Source organism: Schistocerca gregaria, chromosome 5 (assembly GCF_023897955.1).
Source record: "Schistocerca gregaria isolate iqSchGreg1 chromosome 5, iqSchGreg1.2, whole genome shotgun sequence".
NCBI classification, from domain to species: domain Eukaryota; kingdom Metazoa; phylum Arthropoda; class Insecta; order Orthoptera; family Acrididae; genus Schistocerca; species Schistocerca gregaria.
Genome location: NC_064924.1, coordinates 520,147,078 through 520,167,035, shown reverse-complemented (window position 1 = coordinate 520,167,035; position 19,958 = coordinate 520,147,078). Strand labels below are relative to the sequence as shown.

General features: G+C 39.7%; 1 protein-coding gene across 7 annotated transcripts in view; it reads right to left on the bottom strand.

The window, feature by feature from the left end:
* Window positions 1–19,958, bottom strand: part of LOC126272763 (methyltransferase-like protein 25B) — a 96,551-nt gene that overhangs the window by 32,711 nt on the left and 43,882 nt on the right. For all 7 annotated transcript variants that reach the window (XR_007549260.1, XM_049975883.1, XM_049975885.1 and 4 more), the window contains one exon: window positions 3,322–3,431. Coding sequence is in view for 6 of the 7 variants with exons in the window: in XM_049975883.1 (XP_049831840.1) it covers window positions 3,322–3,431 (110 nt within the window). In the remaining variant the exon portion in view is untranslated. The remainder of the gene's footprint in view (window positions 1–3,321; window positions 3,432–19,958) is intronic.

Sequence of the window (19,958 nt, the reverse complement as noted above, 5' to 3'; positions counted from 1 at the left end):
TGACTAGGGGTAAGACAGATACTGCCTACAGGAAAATTAAAGAGACCTTTGGAGAGAAGAGAACCATGTGTATGAATATCAAGAGCTCAGATGGCAACCCAGTTCTAAGCAAAGAAGGGAAGGCAGAAAGGTGGAAGGAGTATATAGAGGGTCTATACAAGGGCGATGTACTTGAGGACAATATTATGGAAATGGAAGAGGATGTAGATGAAGATGAAATCGGAGATACGATCTGCGTGAAGAGTTTGACAGAGCACTGAAAGACCTGAGTCGAAACAAGGCCCCCAGAGTAGACAACATTCCATTAGAACTACTGACGGCCTTGGGAGAGCCAGTCATGACAAAACGCTACCAGCTGGTAAGCAAGATGTATGAGACAGGCAAAATACCCTCAGACTTCAAGAAGAATATAATAATTCCAATCCCAAAGAAAACAGGTGCTGACAGATGTGAAAATTAACGAACTATCAGTTTAATAAGTCACAGCTGCAAAATACTAACGCGAATTCTTTACAGACGAATGGAAAAACTGGTAGATGCGGACCTCGGGGAGGATCAGTTTGGATTCCGTAGAAATGTTGGAACACGTGAGGCAATACTGACCTTACAACTTATCTTAGAAGAAAGATTAAGAAAAGGCAAACCTACGTTTCTCGCATTTGTAGACTTAAAGAAAGCTTTTGACAATGTTGACTGGAATACTCTCTTTCACATTCTAAAGGTGGCAGGGGTAAAATACATGGAGCGAAAGGCTATTTACAATTTGTACATAAACCAGATGGCAGTCATAAGAGTCGAGGGGCATGAAAGGGAAGCAGTGGTTGGGAGAGGAGTGAGACAGGGTAGTAGCCTCTCCCCAATGTTATTCGATCTGTATATTGAGCAAGCAGTAAAGGAAACAAAAGAAAAATTTGGAGTAGGTATTAAAATTCATGAAGAAGAAGTAAAAACTTTGAGGTTCGCCGATGACATTGTAATTCTGTCAGAGACGGCAAAGGACTTGGAAGAACAGTTGAACCGAATGGACAGTGTCTTGAAAGGAGGATATAAGATGAACATCAACAAAAGCAAAACGAGGATAATGGAATGTAGTCAAATTAAATCGGGTGATGCTGAGGGAATTAGATTAGGAAATGTGACACTTAAAGTAGTAAATTAGTTTTGCTATTTAGGAAGTAAACTAACTGATGATGGTCCAAGTAGAGAGGATATAAAATGTTGACTGGCAATGGCAAGGAAAGCATTTCTGAAGAAGAAATTTGTTAACATCGAATATAGATTTATGTATCAGGAAGTTGTTTCTGAAAGTATTTGTTTGGAGTGTAGCCATGTATGGAAAAGAAACATGGACGATAACTAGTTTGGACAAGAAGAGAATAGAAGCTTTCGAAATGTGGTGCTACAAAAGAATACTGAAGATAAGGTGGATAGATCATGTAACTAATGAGGAGGTATTGAATAGGATTGGGGAGAAGAGAAGTTTGTGGCACAACTTGACTAGAAGAAGGGATCGGTTGGTTTGTTTTGAGGCATCAAGGGATCACAAATTTAGCACTGGAGGGCGGCATGGAGGGTAAAAATCGTAGAGGGAGACCGAGAGATGAGTACACTAAGCAGATTCAGAAGGATGTAGGTTGCAGTAGGTACAGTTAGATGAAGAAGCTTGCACAGGATAGAGTAGCATGGAGAGCTGCATCAAACCAGTCTCAGGACTGAAGACAACAACAAACAACATATATTACAGTCTTTAAAAAATTACTGGATTAATCAAGTGAAAGGAAATAAATTTTCAGACTTAAAGTTAACTTGCCTGCCTGGAATGTGTTATACCTAAATATGCTAATTTGATACCCTTGCGTCTGAGGCAGTGAGTGGATGAGCTTACTTAAAATGACTCTTTTTCCAACACAGCAAAAAGTATTTTGATTTCAGATGCGTGTGTCAATTAGCAGAAGACCCGACAAAATTTCTATTTTATTAGAAAGCTTACAATCTAGGGGATTATTTAAGACCAATATCAGGTTCCCAGCAGGTGGGAGAAATGTGATATAAGGATTTTTCTACATTCTTGCAATTTTTCTGAAATTGAAAATTGACATACATTAATGTTTGTAAAAAAATTTCTTTGTAGCTTCGCTACTTCGAAACTGGATATCTGTTAACAATGTTTTACTTAATTTATGAAAAAATTCCGACTCAAAAGTTTCATAAACACCTGAGTATGGGCATTTATGTAGATAAGTACCATTTTGCATTGAAATTCTTGCAGATCCCAGTTATCAGAATATCACTACATTTAAAATTCAATATAAAATAAAGTTGTGGTTTGAGCCCAAAAAGATTTGTCAGAAGTTCCTAAGTTATAAGAATAAGCAAATGTGCAAAGTTTTGTAAAAATATGAGATTGAGGGTTACACATCTTTGAATTATTGCATGTTTTGTTGTGGAATGATCCAATCCTGTTACCCCCTGGCTCAGAATATCTGTACCCCAACTGTCTGCGGGTAGTGTTAATCACGTGAAAATGAGCAAACGTTTTCTCAATGTTAGGTACCTGTTCAGTATTCACCTAGTGGGACGAAGGAAACTCACTAAAAAGTATATCCAGGCTGACCAGCACACTGCCCTTTATTGTTACTCTGTCAGGCTGGCATACCTCACTTTTGTGGAAATCACACTTTAACACACAGACTATCTGAGCAGGTACATAGTTGAGTTTCAGTGTGCAATTTTAACTCATTTTCCCTTGTCCTGTTCCTTCATTGTCTTTCTCTTTCTCTCACAAAGTCTATCCTTGTCCTCCATTTTTCTGTTAGTACCTGTCTCCATTACTTCATAGCAAATTTTTTCCCCTTTTACTTTACCCCTCATCACACCATCTTTTTGTTCAATTCTTCCAGTTTACACACTTCTGTTTTCTCTGAGTTGATTAGCTGTAAATCATTTCAATACTTTGGATTTTGAATCGAAGTTAGCAATCCATTGTTACTTCCCAATCTTTTCAGAACTTGTGTTCACTCTGATGTAAGGTTTGCTGAGTTTCTTCCTTCTTTCCACCAGCTGCGGTGCTATCCTTTTTATTTTGCCTATTTCTTACCTGTTCCTTCTAACAAAGATGCTGGTTGAAAATTATGAATCAGATACAACATCTACTTTTTGATTCTTATGTCTATTCTCTTCAATACTGTAGCAGTTGTTTGTGTTTTAATTATTAGCTTGTGTGTGGTCTCATCTGAAAGTACTATACAGAGAAAATTTTGGCAACTCCTGGGAACACAAATGCAATCTTCAGTAACTATCTTGTACATTAGCTGTACTTACTCTCGAAAATTCAGGCCACTGTAATGTTTGATGCTTTTAACAACAGAGTGCCGTAAATGAGGCCAATGCTTGACCAAAATCTTCTCAAGAAGAGCCCGAAAACAATGAATCTGAAACAGTAGTTCCTTACTAAATATATGAGTAACACAAGAAAATGAAGTTACATTAGAACATCAAATCTGAAACACACACTTGCTAATAGAAAACTGATAGGACAATCTGCACTCTTCAGTAGCAAATAAATATATGTTACACACCTTATAACAGTACTAATGTATGATCACTTCTTTGTATACACGAAGACCATGATAATTCGGCACTCGATAGTCTGGCAGACCTAATTGTCCAGCCTGCATCAGAAATTTTCCTTCATTTCTAGGTTGGTGTGGTTTGCTGTACAACCCAATGCCTCAAAGAAACATCCACTCCCACTAATGAAAAGAGTGCATTTTCAGTACAAGACACTGACAAAAATGTAGTTATCGAAGAAGAAACACCTACAGCCCACATCTGTTCCACTGAGACTTCGGAAGCCTCACACACTTTTGTGACATTCATTGAGAGTAGAACACTTCTGAAGTTACGAAAGTGCACATATAAAAAACATTTTTTTTTTCAGAAATATCTCAATCCAAGAAACAAGTCAGCATTTCTGTAATGTTCCAGTGGGCTCTGAAGAATATCTCAGCTACACTATTAGTGGTATATAACAGTCAGACATATTCCATGACCATGAATAAATCATATCTGTGCTATTCTTAAAGACAGTGATTCCAATTAAACTGCACCATATCCTTGGCATAAACGTTTATTAATCAGCTTGTTGTTGATCTTTTGAAATTAGGGAGCTTTAAACTGGTTTAATACAGCAGTGCAGGAATTGACTTTTAATTCATTTTTGTTTTTCCAGAAAAGTAATACACACTTTTAATTTTTTTGTAGTGGAACTTTGCTGTTGTGTTTAATAAATAGCAGATACTTGCTTTGTACCTTAAAACTATATGATTTACTTATATCACTTATTTTAAACCAGGTTTTTAAAAATGACCGTGATAATGTGGTATATCTGATAATCTAGCATTTACATGTCCTAGAACACACCTGACTGCCAAGCTCCTACTCTATACTGAAGCACACAATCACAATACTCATATAAAATTAGTATTTTGTCAAGTATAAATATCTGGAACAAAAACTACAGTTACAAGAACAAAATTTAACTGAATTTCTGGACTATTGTGTTGCTTTAATACAAAACTACAACTGACCTGTACAGTTTCCTGACAGTTACCATATTCTGTACATGATGCATCAGCAACATGTTTGGCAAAACAGACAGTGCTGAGACAAAATGATATTTACTTTAACGTGAAGGACAAGTGCACAGTACAGTTAACAACAGGGTTGGTAGTGCCTTGCTGGCATACAGTAACAGCAATGTGTCACAAAAGGATATAAATAATTTAGGAGTAAAGGAAACAACTTGCCAAGTAATAAAGGTACTGGGTCATTCACTGGTATATAAAAAATACTGAAAACATTAGAAGCTTTCAGACTCAAGAGTATGAACACATACCAACACACACATACCCCTGTACAGCTATGTTTCCCTACATACTCATTCTCATCTTCATTAGGCACATGATTTATCAGAACTAAGCAACACAGTCATGTGTGACGCCCTGTGCTACTGGTCGCGATACACACTATCCATACCCACCTGACCAGTGGATCGCTCTCTCTCTCTCTCTCTCTCTCTCTCTCTCTCTCTCTCTCTCTCTCTCTCTCTCTGTATGTGTGTGTGTGTGTGTGTGTGTGTGTGTGTGTGTGTGGTCTGAAGGACTTGACATAAAAGTGAGACAATTTTCTGTCTTTACCATGAGCCCATCTCCCGTCTGCTGCTGAGTGCCACCTTTATTTGGTGAGGAGCACTACCCTCACGTACGTGTTATTTTAAGCCGTGGTTGTGAGGTATGGAAACTGGGGAAATAGAAAAAAGAAAAAAATAGAAGAAACAGAGCTAGAGATGCAGAAATGAGCCACAAAACATCGTGGACTGAAATAAAATCTTACTAAAAGAAATTAAAGAGAAAGGACATTGATTAACATGATATGAAGGAGAACGACTAAATTATTTGGAAACCTAATTTGACTTAACACCTTAATTTTTAAAAAAGTTCTGAAGGAAAAACTCTGGTAAAATATTAAGGGGGCCCAGAACATCCATACTGCAAAGTGGAGAGGCCTGGGCTGGGTGGCATCTACAGTGACAGGACTGAGTTGAACTTGTGGGTTGTCATCAAAATATTATCTGATGGTGGCTCACAAAAACATCATTCATTGTCACACATTTATTAGAAAACAAGCTACACCACTCGTAGCATCACCCTATGGTAGTAAGGCCCCCTCAGCATATGCTGAAAGCACAAAGGTCGGAGGTGTTGATGCAAAAAGCAGCCAGTGACCAGCTGGTGGGTGAGCTGGAATGCTAATGCATGACATCTGTGGCACAATGCACACTGTTAAAAACTGTGTAACTCAGGACAGGGTGCACCTGCAGATGCAGAAGCCCGCTATGACTGTTACAGAGGAAGGTAGCCCCAAGCAGTGGTGTCCGCCCCTGCAAGCAGTGGTGTACAGCATCAGTTTGCCTGAACAAGTACAAGCAGTTTGTTGGCTGCACAACCGCAGTCACGAATGGCTGCCCTCCAAGGCAGAAGTCCAGCATTGGCTAAAATGGGCCCAAAGATGGTCCACAGCTGGAAGGTGCCAAGTTCATGGGAGTGGACTTGGAACCAGGTGTCATGTCATGGGTAGGGGAGCTCAAGTCTTGTAATGGCAGCCTGCAACACCCCATCACCTTGTGTGGACCTCCCCTCATACTAGGTGCTGTCACACTGAGATGATATTGGGGCACCTACGTATGCAACAGCCAAGTATTTGAAAAATCTGCTGTCTCCGTATGTGGGGAAATGTGTTCACTACATCCAAAACTCAGAAGACTTCCCGCAACACCTCACACAATTACGCATCACAGATTCGGACATGATGTTTAGTTTTGACATGGTATCACTGTTCACCAGGGTCCCACTGAGAGACTCCCTAGAACTGACTGCAGAAAAATTTGATGGTGCTCTACTGGACCTGTTCAGGCACACACTGACAACCACGTATTTCCTGTACAGAAACCAATGTTACTGGCAAACTGAAGGTGTAGCTATGGCTAACCCATTGTCTCCTGTGGTTGCCAACATGTTCATGGAGAGATTTGAGGAGAGGACATTAGAGACAGCCAGATATAAACCGACATGCTTCTTCAGGTAGGTGCATGACACCTCCGTAATCTGGCCTCATGGGAAGGACAGGCTCAATGAGTTTCTGGAACATCTTAACTCGTGCCACCTGAATATCAAGTTCACCATAAAACAGCAGAAGAATGGCCAGCTGCCATTTCTGGATCTACTAGTAAAAAGGAAAGCAGATGGATCAATTGGCCACAGTGTGTATTGAAAACCCACACACACTTATTTATATCTGCAGGCCACCAGCTGTCACCACCCTGCACAGAAGAACGGTGTTCTTAAGACATTGGTCCACAGAGCAAGTGCCTTGTCAAACCAAGAAAGTCTACCGACAGAAATAGAGCATCTCAAAACAGTGTTATGCAAAACTGGATATACACCTAAACAAATTGAGATGGCACTCCAACCAGCCACTACACAAGTTACAGAAGCAGAGCAAGATGAAGCAAAGAAGGTGGCGTATTTGCCCTATGCTGGCTCTATTTCTGCCAGAATGAGTAGGATCCTCCATAAACACAATATCAAGTGTGTTTTCTGTCCATCCAGCAAGATTGGGGGACTGGTGGGAAACGTCAATGACAATCTGGGTTTGCAGAAACCAGGGATTTATAATATACCTCGCCAATGTGGCATGTCCTACATTGGCCAGGCGACAAGAACAGTAGATATCTGGTGCGAGGAACATCAGAGGCACACCCGATTAATACAGGCAACAATATCAGCCATTGCTGAACACTGCCTAGAACTAAGTTATGCCATGAATTATGAAGAAACTGAGTTTCTAGCACAGACACCCAGATTTTGGGACAGTGTAATAAGGGAGTCAATAGAGATAAAACTGACCGATAATCTCATAAACCGTGACACGTGGCACCAGCTATCTCATAAACCGTGACACGTGGTACCAGCTAAGTACAGCCTGGGATCCTGCTCTGGAATTGCTGAAGAAGCAATGGGGATAGCTGCAGCACTCCACAAATAGAAGAACTGAAGGCATAGACATGAAGAATGATCCCCATAGAGAGTTCCAGGTGCACCAGACCGAATATGGAACACCCAGGGTCGGGACTGATGGGCGTGGACTGCAGAGGGAACATCTAGAACTGCAGCGGACCGAAAATGGAATGGCAACGCTCCAGCAGATCACAGTGAGTGGGAAAGGACCACAGGGGGAATGCCTGGTACCACAGATGGGATTCCAGACCGAAGACGGAACACCCAGGAGTGTGTCTGGTGGGTGCGGACCGCAAAAGAGAACACCCAGGACTGCTGCGGACAGAAAAGGGAATGGCAATGCTCCAAAAGACCGCATTGGGCGGATGTGGACCGCAGAGAGAGTGCCTGGTGGAGGGGGAAGGCCATAGGCATAAATACTGGACAAGGTCCATTCGAGTAGTAGTCTCAGGTTGCACGTGATGAAGGTAACGAGTTACACTACCGAAATATCGTGCAAGTACGATGCTGATATCTGGCAGAACACGACGCTGATATCCGGCAAAACACCCGACAACCCAAGATATCATTAGATTGCCAGGAAAGCCTGAAGTATTACACTATATGACACCTTATTTATTATACTGTAACAATGTCATCAGAGAATCAGAACTAGGCATGCTATGACTGATTTTGGATGGCCAGAAAGGATTCTTTAAATGGCCCATGAAGAAGTTGGTTAGGTAAGTGCCATTCAAGTGCTCTCAACAGTGTCACAGCTTTGTTTGCAGAGGGTACATTTAAAAACGACAGTTACTGCAGACGATATTACCGAGACTATTATGAAAGAAATAGTGGGTTCGGAATCTGCTAAACTACGCCACAGACACAAAGGATTCCCAGTGGGAATATGAGTTCCACATGTTACAAACACAGAAAATGCAGAGAGCAAGTGGAAAAAGATAAAAAGATGTTTGTCTCTTTGATGTGTGAGGGTAGGTTGCAGGAAATAGACTGAAGTGAGGCTCTTTTATAGGGGGCAAAGAACTAGTCACAAAGGAATGTCCTGGGTAGCTTGGTTTACAGGTCTTGAGAAGCACGTAGAAAAATAGAAGCCCAAAAAGTTGAAGGAATGAGGAACAATCCAGGAAAAAAACTTTGTGAAGAGGCTAGGGATCTGATGAGGGATTGGAAGTTATATTGCTGAACTTCTAGAATGGGGTCGCTATAAAAGGGGATTGTAAGAGGATTTGTTCAAAAGCTGGCAGAATCCCTCTGTGAGGTAATTGTTGAAATTCAGAATGACAGGGATGACAGCTTTTTATGCAATGAAGAGAGGTGCAGGTGGTAGTTCTTTCAGTGTTAATGAAGCATGACTGGAAAGGGATCACTGAAGAAGAGGTTTGTAAGAGGATTTGTTCAAAAAATGGCAGAATCCCTCTGTGAGGTAATCACTGAAGTTTACGACTGTGATGGCATCTTTTCCTGCAATGAAGAGAGGTGTAGGGGCTAATTCTTTCAGTGCTTGGTTGGAAAGACACCAAAATCAACATCAACACTTTCTTAAAAAAAAAAAAAAAAAAAAAAAACAGGGTGTTACAATGTTTGCTTCCAAATGACATTGTTCAGAGCTGCATTTGTAGAAGAGAAATTGTCCATGATTTACATCTTCTTCTCAGATTTATCCTTTATTCCATCCTTTTGGTGTCACTGGGCACATGAATGGTCCTCCAGGCCTCAATACCTTATATTATTGAGACTTTTAACCTCCTATTATAGAAATTGGCATTCTCATTTTGTGCCATGGCTGTGGTTCCACCATTACATCATCTTATAACAGGTGCAACATAAGTCTGAGACTACAGATTTTTATGGCTAACTTGTCTGCATAGTTTTTTATTTACTCTTCAACCATTTCCATTACAACTGATACATGGTGAACTGCACAGGTCATGTTGCATCATTCTGATTACATTGTATCACAGTTATTTTTCTAATGCAGACAACACAGACTATCAAATTACATTAGTACAGGGAATCGAATACAAGTAAAAGGCTGTATTTTAATGCATAACTGATTAATTAATTTAGCCACATTAAATCAATAATTACCTTATAAATATACCCCACAGGGAGATTTCAATGTCAGAAAAAAACCTTACTGCACAAAATGCAAAACGATGACATGGATAAGTACATATTTTTAAAATTTTGTTTTTTAGGGGAAAAGTAGTTATTTTTAATTTTAAATGTCATTCATATTTTCGTCTTCTTGCAAACCCAGTTCAATCAAACAACTCTGAGTAATATTCCCAAATTAAAAGAACAGGCATTCTGCAAGGGACTCCTTTTAAAGTTATGTGCAATTATGTTATAAACTGGTATTCAGCAAAGAACAGTGACAGTCAAAATGTATTTTGACTTAAGACTGACCACACAGATTCTCAAATAGAACTGCTACAGGACAGCTGTGATAGTTGTTATTGAGCCCTTGTATAAACAAGATGTGTGTCTAATATTGCTGTCCAATGATTCTATACAGCAGTGAACATGAGAAAATTCATCCTCAGGCAATGCCACCGAGTAAAAGATATGAAACAATTACTAACAAAGAGATAGAGGGGCTGGCCAGTACTTACCTCAGCTCAGTACAGCCGATAGAAACACAAAAAAACAACCGAAAATTTTAGTTCCTAGCTTTCGGAATAAATGTTCCTTCATCAGGGAGGAGAGAGGGGAAAAAAAGGGAAGAAGGGAAAGTGGATTTAGTTACTCACAACCCAGGTTATGAAGCAACAGGGAAAGGAAAACAGGGAGGGTAGCAAGGATGGAGGCATGGTTGTCAGAGGGAAGCCAAAGATATTCTACTGTAGGTACTGTGCCAGCTTCAAACCAAAGAGGATGCATACAGAAGTAAAGAGGTGTATAGTATAAAGATGTAGGATGAAAAGATGCATGAATGGCTAAAGAGGAAAGGAAAAGAGGAGAAGACTGAAAAGTAAATGGGAGTGAGGTTGTTTAACGTAGGTTCAGTCCAGGGGGATGGCGGGAAATGGTTAAGAATACTCAATCAGAAAAAGTTTTATTCTGAGCTACTGATGTTAATGAAAAATGATTTAAGCTTTACAAACTGATTTTTGCCCCCCATGAACCATGGACCTTGCCGTTGGTGGGGAGGCTTACGTGCCTCAGCGATACAGATGGCCGTACCGTAGGTGCAACCACAACGGAGGGGTATCTGTTGAGAGGCCAGACAAACGTGTGGTTCCTGAAGAGGGGCAGCAGCCTTTTCAGTAGTTGCAGGGGCAACAGTCTGGATGATTGACTGATCTGGCCTTGCAACATTAACCAAAACGGCCTTGCTGTGCTGGTACTGCGAACGGCTGAAAGCAAGGGGAAACTACAGCCGTAATTTTTCCCGAGGACATGCAGCTTTACTGTATGATTAAATGATGATGGCATCCTCTTGGGTAAAATATTCCGGAGGTAAAATAGTCCCCCATTCGGATCTCCGGGCGGGGACTACTCAGGAGGATGTCGTTATCAGGAGAAAGAAAACTGGCGTTCTACGGATCGGAGCGTGGAATGTCAGATCCCTTAATCGGGCAGGTAGGTTAGAAAATTTAAAAAGGGAAATGGATAGGTTAAAGTTAGATATAGTGGGAATTAGTGAAGTTAGGTGGCAGGAGGAACAAGACTTCTGGTCAGGTGACTACAGGGTTATAAACACAAAATCAAATAGGGGTAATGCAGGAGTAGGTTTAATAATGAATAGGAAAATAGGAATGCGGGTAAGCTACTACAAACAGCACAGTGAACGCATTATTGTGGCCAAGATAGATACGAAGCCCACACCTACTACTGTAGTACAAGTTTATATGCCAACTAGCTCTGCAGATGACGAAGAAATTGAAGAAATGTACAATGAAATAAAAGAAATTATTCAAACAGTGAAGGGAGACGAAAATTTAATAGTAATGGGTGACTGGAATTCGAGTGTAGGGAAAGGGAGAGGAGGAAACATAGTAGGTGAATATGGATTGGGGCTAAGAAATGAAAGAGGAAGCCGCCTAGTAGAATTTTGCACAGAGCACAACTTAATCATAGCTAACACTTGGTTTAAGAATCATGAAAGAAGGTTGTATACGTGGAAGAACCCTGGAGATACTAAAAGGTATCAGATAGATTATATAATGGTAAGACAGAGATTTAGGAACCAGGTTTTAAGTTGTAAGACATTTCCAGGGGCAGATGTGGACTCTGACCACAATCTATTGGTTATGACCTGTAGATTAAAACTGAAGAAACTGCAAAAATGTGGGAAATTAAGGAGATGGGACCTGGATAAACTGAAAGAACCAGAGGTTGTACAGAGTTTCAGAGAGAGCATAAGGGAACAATTGACAGGAATAGGGGAAAGAAATACAGTAGAAAAAGAATGGGTAGCTCTGAGGGATGTAGTAGTGAAGGCAGCAGAGGATTTAAGTAGGTAAAAAGACGAGGGCTGCTAGAAATCCTTGGGTAACAGAAGAAATATTGAATTTAATTGATGAAAGGAGAAAATATAAAAATGCAGTAAATGAAGCAGGCAAAAAGGAATACAAACGTCTCAAAAATGAGATCGACAGGAAGTGCAAAATGGCTAAACAGGGATGGCTAGAGGACAAATGTAAGGATGTAGAAGCTTATCTCACTAGGGGTAAGATAGATACTGCCTACAGGAAAATTAAAGAGACCTTTGGAGAGAAGAGAACCACATGTATGAATATCAAGAGCTCAGATGGCAGCCCAGTTCTAAGCAAAGAAGGGAAGGCAGAAAGGTGGAAGGAGTATATAGAAGGTTTATACAAGGGCGATGTACTTGAGGACAATATTATGGAAATAGAAGAGGATGTAGATGAAGACGAAATGGGAGATACGATACTGCGTGAAGAGTTTGACAGAGCACTGAAAGACCTGAGTCGAAACAAGGCCCCCGGAGTAGACAACATTCCATTAGAACTACTGACGTCCTTGGGAGAGCCAGTCATGACAAAACTCTACCAGCTGGTGAGCAAGATGTATGAGACAGGCGAAGTACCCTCAGACTTCAAGAAGAATATAATAATTCCAATCCCAAAGAAAACAGGTGCTGACAGATGTGAAAATTACCGAACTATCAGTTTAATAAGCCATGGCTGCAAAATACTAACGCGAATTCTTTACAGACGAATGGAAAAACTGGTAGATGCGGACCTCGGGGAGGATCAGTTTAGATTCCGTCGAAATGTTGGAACACGTGAGGCAATACTGACCTTACGACTTATCTTAGAAGAAAGATTAAGAAAAGGCAAACCTACGTTTCTAGCATTTGTAGACTTAGAGAAAGCTTTTGACAATGTTGACTGGAATACTCTTTTTCAAATTCTAAAGGTGGCAGGGGTAAAATACAGGGAGCGAAAGGCTATTTATAATTTGTACAGAAACCAGATGGCAGTAATAAGAGTCGAGGGGCATGAAAGGGAAGCAGTGGTTGGGAAAGGAGTTAGACAGGGTTGTAGCCTCTCCCCGATGTTATTCAATCTGTATATTGAGCAAGCAGTAAAGGAAACAAAAGAAAAATTTGGAGTAGGTATTAAAATTCATGGAGACGAAGTAAAAACTTTGAGGTTCGCCGATGACATTGTAATTCTGTCAGAGACGGCAAAGGACTTGGAAGAGCAGTTGAACGGAATGGACAGTGTCTTGAAAGGAGGGTATAAGATGAACATTAACAAAAGCAAAACGAGGATAATGGAATGTAGTCAAATTAAATCGGGTGATGCTGAGGGAATTAGATTAGGAAATGAGACACTTAAAGTAGTAAAGGAGTTTTGCTATTTAGGAAGTAAAATAACTGATGATGGTCGAAGTAGAGAGGATATAAAATGTAGACTGGCAATGGCAAGGAAGGCGTTTCTGAAGAAGAGAAATTTGTTAACATCGAATATAGATTTATGTATCAGGAAGTCGTTTCTGAAAGTATTTGTTTGGAGTGTAGCCATGTATGGAAGTGAAACATGGACGATAACTAGTTTGGACAAGAAGAGAATAGAAGCTTTCGAAATGTGGTGCTACAGAAGAATACTGAAGATAAGGTGGATTGATCACGTAACTAATGAGGAGGTATTGAATAGGATTGGGGAGAAGAGAAGTTTGTGGCACAACTTGACTAGAAGAAGGGATCGGTTGGTAGGACATGTTTTGAGGCATCAAGGGATCACAAATTTAGCATTGGAGGGCAGCGTGGAGGGTAAAAATCGTAGAGGGAGACCGAGAGATGAGTACACTAAGCAGATTCAGAAGGATGTAGGTTGCAGTAGGTACTGGGAGATGAAGCAGCTTGCACAGGATAGAGTAGCATGGAGAGCTGCATCAAACCAGTCTCAGGACTGAAGACGACAACAACAACAACAACAACAACAACTGATTTTTGCATATGAAAATCATTTTAAAGAGCTAAACCAATTTAATTGGCAAAATAAATTTGTCACCGTGTTTGAATGTAATTATTTTCTGTTTTCTTGTGCCCACAGTCCAACAATATTTAGAAAGGCAACACTTTCTGCCTGGACTGTTATTGAATGTATTTTTCACTAGCATGATTTCGGTCTGTTAAGGCAGACTCAACCGACATGTAACAACATTAGTGCTTAAAGATCAGTTAGACTTTATGAACACATTCTGTTCCCAAACATATTTGGTGAAAATAAAATAACTAATTACCTATTTTTCACAAAATTATCTCTTCTTTCTTCCCTATGAAATGCACAATGCATGTCATCCTTTTTAAGAGGGCATTGTCCTCATGTCAACCACATTTGCATATTTCATAAGTAGAGACCAGATTATATGCATTTGTATATTCAGTTCCTTTTCACCAGTTATTGCATATTTCAACTAAAAACTAGTGACGATGCCTATGTTCACTCTATGTTTACAATATTATAAAAAATTACATGGGCGCTCTCTAGCTTGATCTAGTTTTGATGTCTCACAGATTGATCATGACCTAGAATGCGGGCAATTGCTAACCGAGAGGCCACTGCAAAATTGTTCTAACTAAAAACTACTGATGATCCCTAGCTCGATCTAGTCTTGATGTCTCAAAGATTGACAGCGACCTAGAACTGCGTGCAATTGTTAACTGAGAGGCCACTGCCTAGTGAAAAAATTACAGAAGAGGAACAAGAACAGGCAGACATAGTCAATGCTCCTCCGCCCACACTCCCAGTTAATCCCCTCCACTGTCATACCGTACACATCGGCAACTATGCAAGCTTTTAGTCACATCTCCATTGTTTCAGTTTAGCTTTCTGTTCACTTGTACACAGTTTGAGTGTGTTTATGACGTGTAGTGTGTAACATGTCGTGTGCCATGCTGCTCGAAAAAAGGAACATCATTTCGTGGATAGTTGACAATCCTGGAACATTTACTTAAGACAGAATTGTTTTATATTGTTGAGTTTGCGAGAAAAATGTTTCGTACAAAAAAAGGTTTCAAATAGACCAGCATGTCGAGACAAGTCTTCATATCGCAGGGATGCAGAAAAAAGGTCCATGGCAACAACTTCTGACAACAGCAAGTTGCAGTAGCAGGGATTTGTCCAAAGATAACCAAAAAAGTCAGTTTAACATGGATCTAATGTGAAGCATCCATTGCAAGCAATATTCGTCTTCACAAACTTTCAAACCCTATGACAAAGGCTTCCTGCAAATATTGTTTAAATGAAAATATACCTGGTGGATCAACATTGTGTAAAAATTAAATACCAACAATTTACGTAAATGTTCTAGAAGAAATATGCAATGAACTCGAGGACAGCATTATCTGTATTTCAGTTGACAAAGGTACAGACACTTGTGGTCGTTACATTGCAACTTTAATTGTTGGTGCCTTAAAAGAAGAACCTTCTTCTTCCTATTTAGCGGTTTGCAAAGAACTTGAAAAAGTAAATCATTCTACGATCACCAGATTTGCGAATGAGGGTACTAGAAAAATATTTCCAGAATCTTCTGCACATGAAAGGGTGTTTGTGTTTATTTCAGATGCTGCTCCCAATATGATCAAAAGAGGAAAAGCCCTCCAAGTATTTTATCCCAATTTGATTATGTGAAGTGCTTTGCTCATAGAGTACATCGCCTTGCTGAAGAAGTGAATGTAAACAAACTAATTTCATCCACAAAGAAAGTGTTTCAAAATGTTCCTGCTCACGTCAAAAGACCTACAAAGAAAAACTACTAAATATGCCTTTACCTCCCGAACCAGTGGTAACTTGTCGGAGTACATGGGTCAAAGCTGTGTTGTTATACAATGAACATTTCGAAGTCATTAAAGGGGTAGTAAACGACTTTGATAGTGCAGAGACTTTGGCAATTTGCCAGTTCAAGGAAGCTTTTAATCACTCAGGTATTAAAAAAAGATGCTGCTGTGATTAGCACTCATTTTTCCCATATACTGGCAAGTATTAGAAAGCTTGAAACGCAAGATTTGGTGTTGAATGTATCTACTCAGTTAAGAATAAAATTATTCTAGTGAGATCTTCTTTGACGAAAGTATTCGCATGAAAACTTAAAGAACAGTTTGAAAACATTTTAAACAATAACCCCGACTTTGAACCCTTGTGCGAAATTGATAGTTTTATTAATGGGATGGGTGAACTTTTACCAGAAACAATAAGTGCCAACATAGCACCCAAATTCAAATACTGCCCATTTACTTCAGTTGATGTTGAACAGTCTTTTTCTGCTTACAAAAATGTTTCGAATGATCAAAGACACAGTTTTACTACCGAACATTTGGAACGGTACTTGTCGTTCATATTTACAATAGTAGAAAAATGTAAAATAACTTGTAAAAATGCTTTGCTCCAATAGTATTAATTAAAAGTTAATGCTGATCAAAAAAAATTCATGATTGTATGTTGTTTTTTAAATAAAATATTATAGACTTTTTGAAGATGCCACTCTGTGTGCAATGTACCTCGAAGTTGGTCCTGTACATACTGACTGTTTCACTATGACTCACTCGCATTACATCTGCTAGTTACTGACAACAGCAGCAAACAAGGAACTATTCTTGAAATACAGTATGCGTCTCCATTTTGCAACTTCTGAGAAAATAATCCCAGAAAGGCCCTCTTCCTAACCTCTACCAGAAAGTAGTCAGAAAATGATATCAGCATTCTAAATGTACAGATTTTTCACATGTCCAGTGTTCTTCCTCATATCTGATATGCACAGCTTCGACCTTGAGATATAATGCATGCAGTAACTGTCATGTTTTTTTAATTATATGATCTTGGATATTAGGACACTTTTCATGCATTTTTAAGCATTTTTCATGCATATTTTAAGGTTTTTATGATGTACATAATCCAGTCTCTAATCATAAGTACATGACATTTTTACAGTTGAGAACAAAATGTATTCTTAAAGATGAACTGGTGTTTAACAAATGCTGTCATAGCTGTTGCCTGAGGATGGCATTTCTTAAATTTTGGATCATCTGTCCTCTGAATGCTTTGACGCTGCCCGCCATGACTTCTTCTCCTGTTCCCCCTTTTCATCTCAGCGTGGCATTTACACCCAATGTCCTCAATTATTTGTTGAATATATTTCAATAGGTGACTGGAATTCGAGTGTAGGAAAAGGGAGAGAAGGAAACATAGTAGGTGAATATGGATTGGGGCTAAGAAATGAAAGAGGAAGCCGCCTAGTAGAATTTTGCACAGAGCTCAACTTAATCATAGCTAACACTTGATTTAAGAATCATGAAAGAAGGTTGTATACATGGAAGAACCCTGGAGATACTAAAAGGTATCAGATAGATTATATAATGGTAAGACAGAGATTTAGGAACCAGGTTTTAAGTTGTAAGACATTTCCAGGGGCAGATGTGGACTCTGACCACAATCTATTGGTTATGACCTGTAGATTAACACTGAAGAAACTGCAAAAATGTGGAAAATTAAGGAGATGGGACCTGGATAAACTGAAAGAACCAGAGGTTGTACAGAGTTTCAGGGAGAGCATAAAGGAACAATTGACAGGAATAGGGGAAAGAGATACAGTAGAAGAAGAATGGGTAGCTCTGAGGGATGAAGTAGTGAAGGCAGCACAGGATAAAGTAGGTAAAAAGACGAGGGCTGCTAGAAATCTTTGGGTAACAGAAGAAATATTGAATTTAATTGATGAAAGGAGAAAATATAAAAATGCAGTAAATGAAGCAGGCAAAAAGGAATACAAACGTCTCAAAAATGAGATCGACAGGAAGTGCAAAATGGCTAAGCAAAGGATGGCTAGAGGACAAATGTAAGGATGTAGAAGCTTATCTCACTAGGGGTAAGATAGATACTGCCTACAGGAAAATTAAAGAGACCTTTGGAGAGAAGGAAACCACGCGTATGAATATCAAGAGCTCAGATGGCAACCCAGTTCTAAGCAAAGAAGGGAAGGCAGAAAGGTGGAAGGAGTATATAGAAGGTTTATACCAGGGTGATGTACTTGAGGACAATATTATGGAAATGGAAGAGGATGTAGATGAAGACGAAATGGGAGATACGATACTGCGTGAAGAGTTTGACAGAGGACTGAAAGACCTGAATCGAAACAAGGCCCCCGGAGTAGACAACATTCCATTAGAACTACTGACGGCCTTGGGAGAGCCAGTCATGACAAAACTCTACCAGCTGGTGAGCAAGATGTATGAGACAGGCAAAATACCCTCAGACTTCAAGAAGAATATAATAATTCCAATCCCAAAGAAAGCAGGTGCTGACAGATGTGAAAATTACCGAACTATCAGTTTAATAAGTCACAGCTGCAAAATACTAACGCGAATTCTTTACAGACGAATGGATAAACTAGTAGAAGCCAATCTCGGGGAAGATCAGTTTGGATTCCGAAGAAATGTTGGAACACGTGAGGCAATACTGACCCTAAGGCTTATCTTAGAAAATAGATTAAGAAAAGGCAAACCTACATTTCTAGCATTTGTAGACCTAGAGAAAGCTTTTGAAAATGTTGACTGGAATACTCTCTTTCAAATTCTAAAGGCGGCAGGGGTAAAATACATGGAGCGAAAGGCTATTTACAATTTGTACAGAAACCAGATGGCAGTTATAAGAGTCGAGGGACATGAAAGGGAAGCAGTGGTTGGGAAGGGAGTGAGACAGGGTTGTAGCCTCTCCCCGGTGTTATTCAATCTGTATATTGAGCAAGCAGTAAAGGAAACAAAAGAAAAATTCGGAGTAGGTATTAAAGTCCATGGAGAAGAAATAAAAACGTTGAGGTTCGCCGATGACATTGTAATTCTGTCAGAGACAGCAAACGACTTGGAAGAGCAGTTGAATGGAATGGACAGTGTCTTGAAAGGAGGATATAAGATGATCATCAACAAAAGCAAAACGAGGATAATGGAATGTAGTCGATGTAGTCGGGTGTTGTTGAGGGTATTAGATTAGGGAGTGAGACACTTAAAGTAGTAAAGGAGTTTTGCTATTTGGGGAGCAAAATAACTGATGACGGTCGAAGTAGAGAGGATATAAAATGTAGACTGGCAATGACAAGGAAAGTGTTTTTGAAGAAGAGAAATTTGTTATCATCGAGCATAGATTTAAGTGTCAGGAAGTCGTTTCTGAAAGTATTTGTATGGAGTGTAGCCATGTATGGAAGTGAAACGTGGACGATAAATAGTTTAGACAAGAAGAGAATAGAAGCTTTCGAAATGTGGTGGTACAGAAGAATGCTGAATATTAGATGGGTAGATCACATAACTAATGAGGAGGTATTGAATAGGATTGGGGAGAAGAGAAGTTTGTGGCACAACTTGACTAGAAGAAGGGATCGGTTGGTAGGACATGTTTTGAGGCATCAAGGGATCACAAATTTAGCATTGGAGGGCAGCGTGGAGGGTAAAAATCATAGAGGGAGACCGAGAGATGAGTACACTAAGCAGATTCAGAAGGATGTAGGTTGCAGTAGGTACAGGGAGATGAAGAAGCTTGCACAGGATAGAGTAGCATGGAGAGCTGCATCAAACCAGTCTCAGGACTGAAGACAACAACAACAACAACAACATTTCAATTTCTGTCTTCCCCCAACAGTTTTTACCCTCGACAGCAACCTCTTGTATCACAGAAGTTATTCCATGATCTTTTAACACATCCATTCCTTTCTTCTTTTCAGTGTTTACCACAGTGTGGAGAACCTCCTCACTTGACATCTTATCAGCCCACCTATTCTCAACATCCTTCTATAGCATCACAACCAAATGTCTTGATTCTCTTCTTTTCCAGATTTTCTGCAGTCCATTATTCACTTCCATACAGTGTTGTGCTCCACAGACATACATTCTCAGAAATTTCTTTCTCAAATGACGGT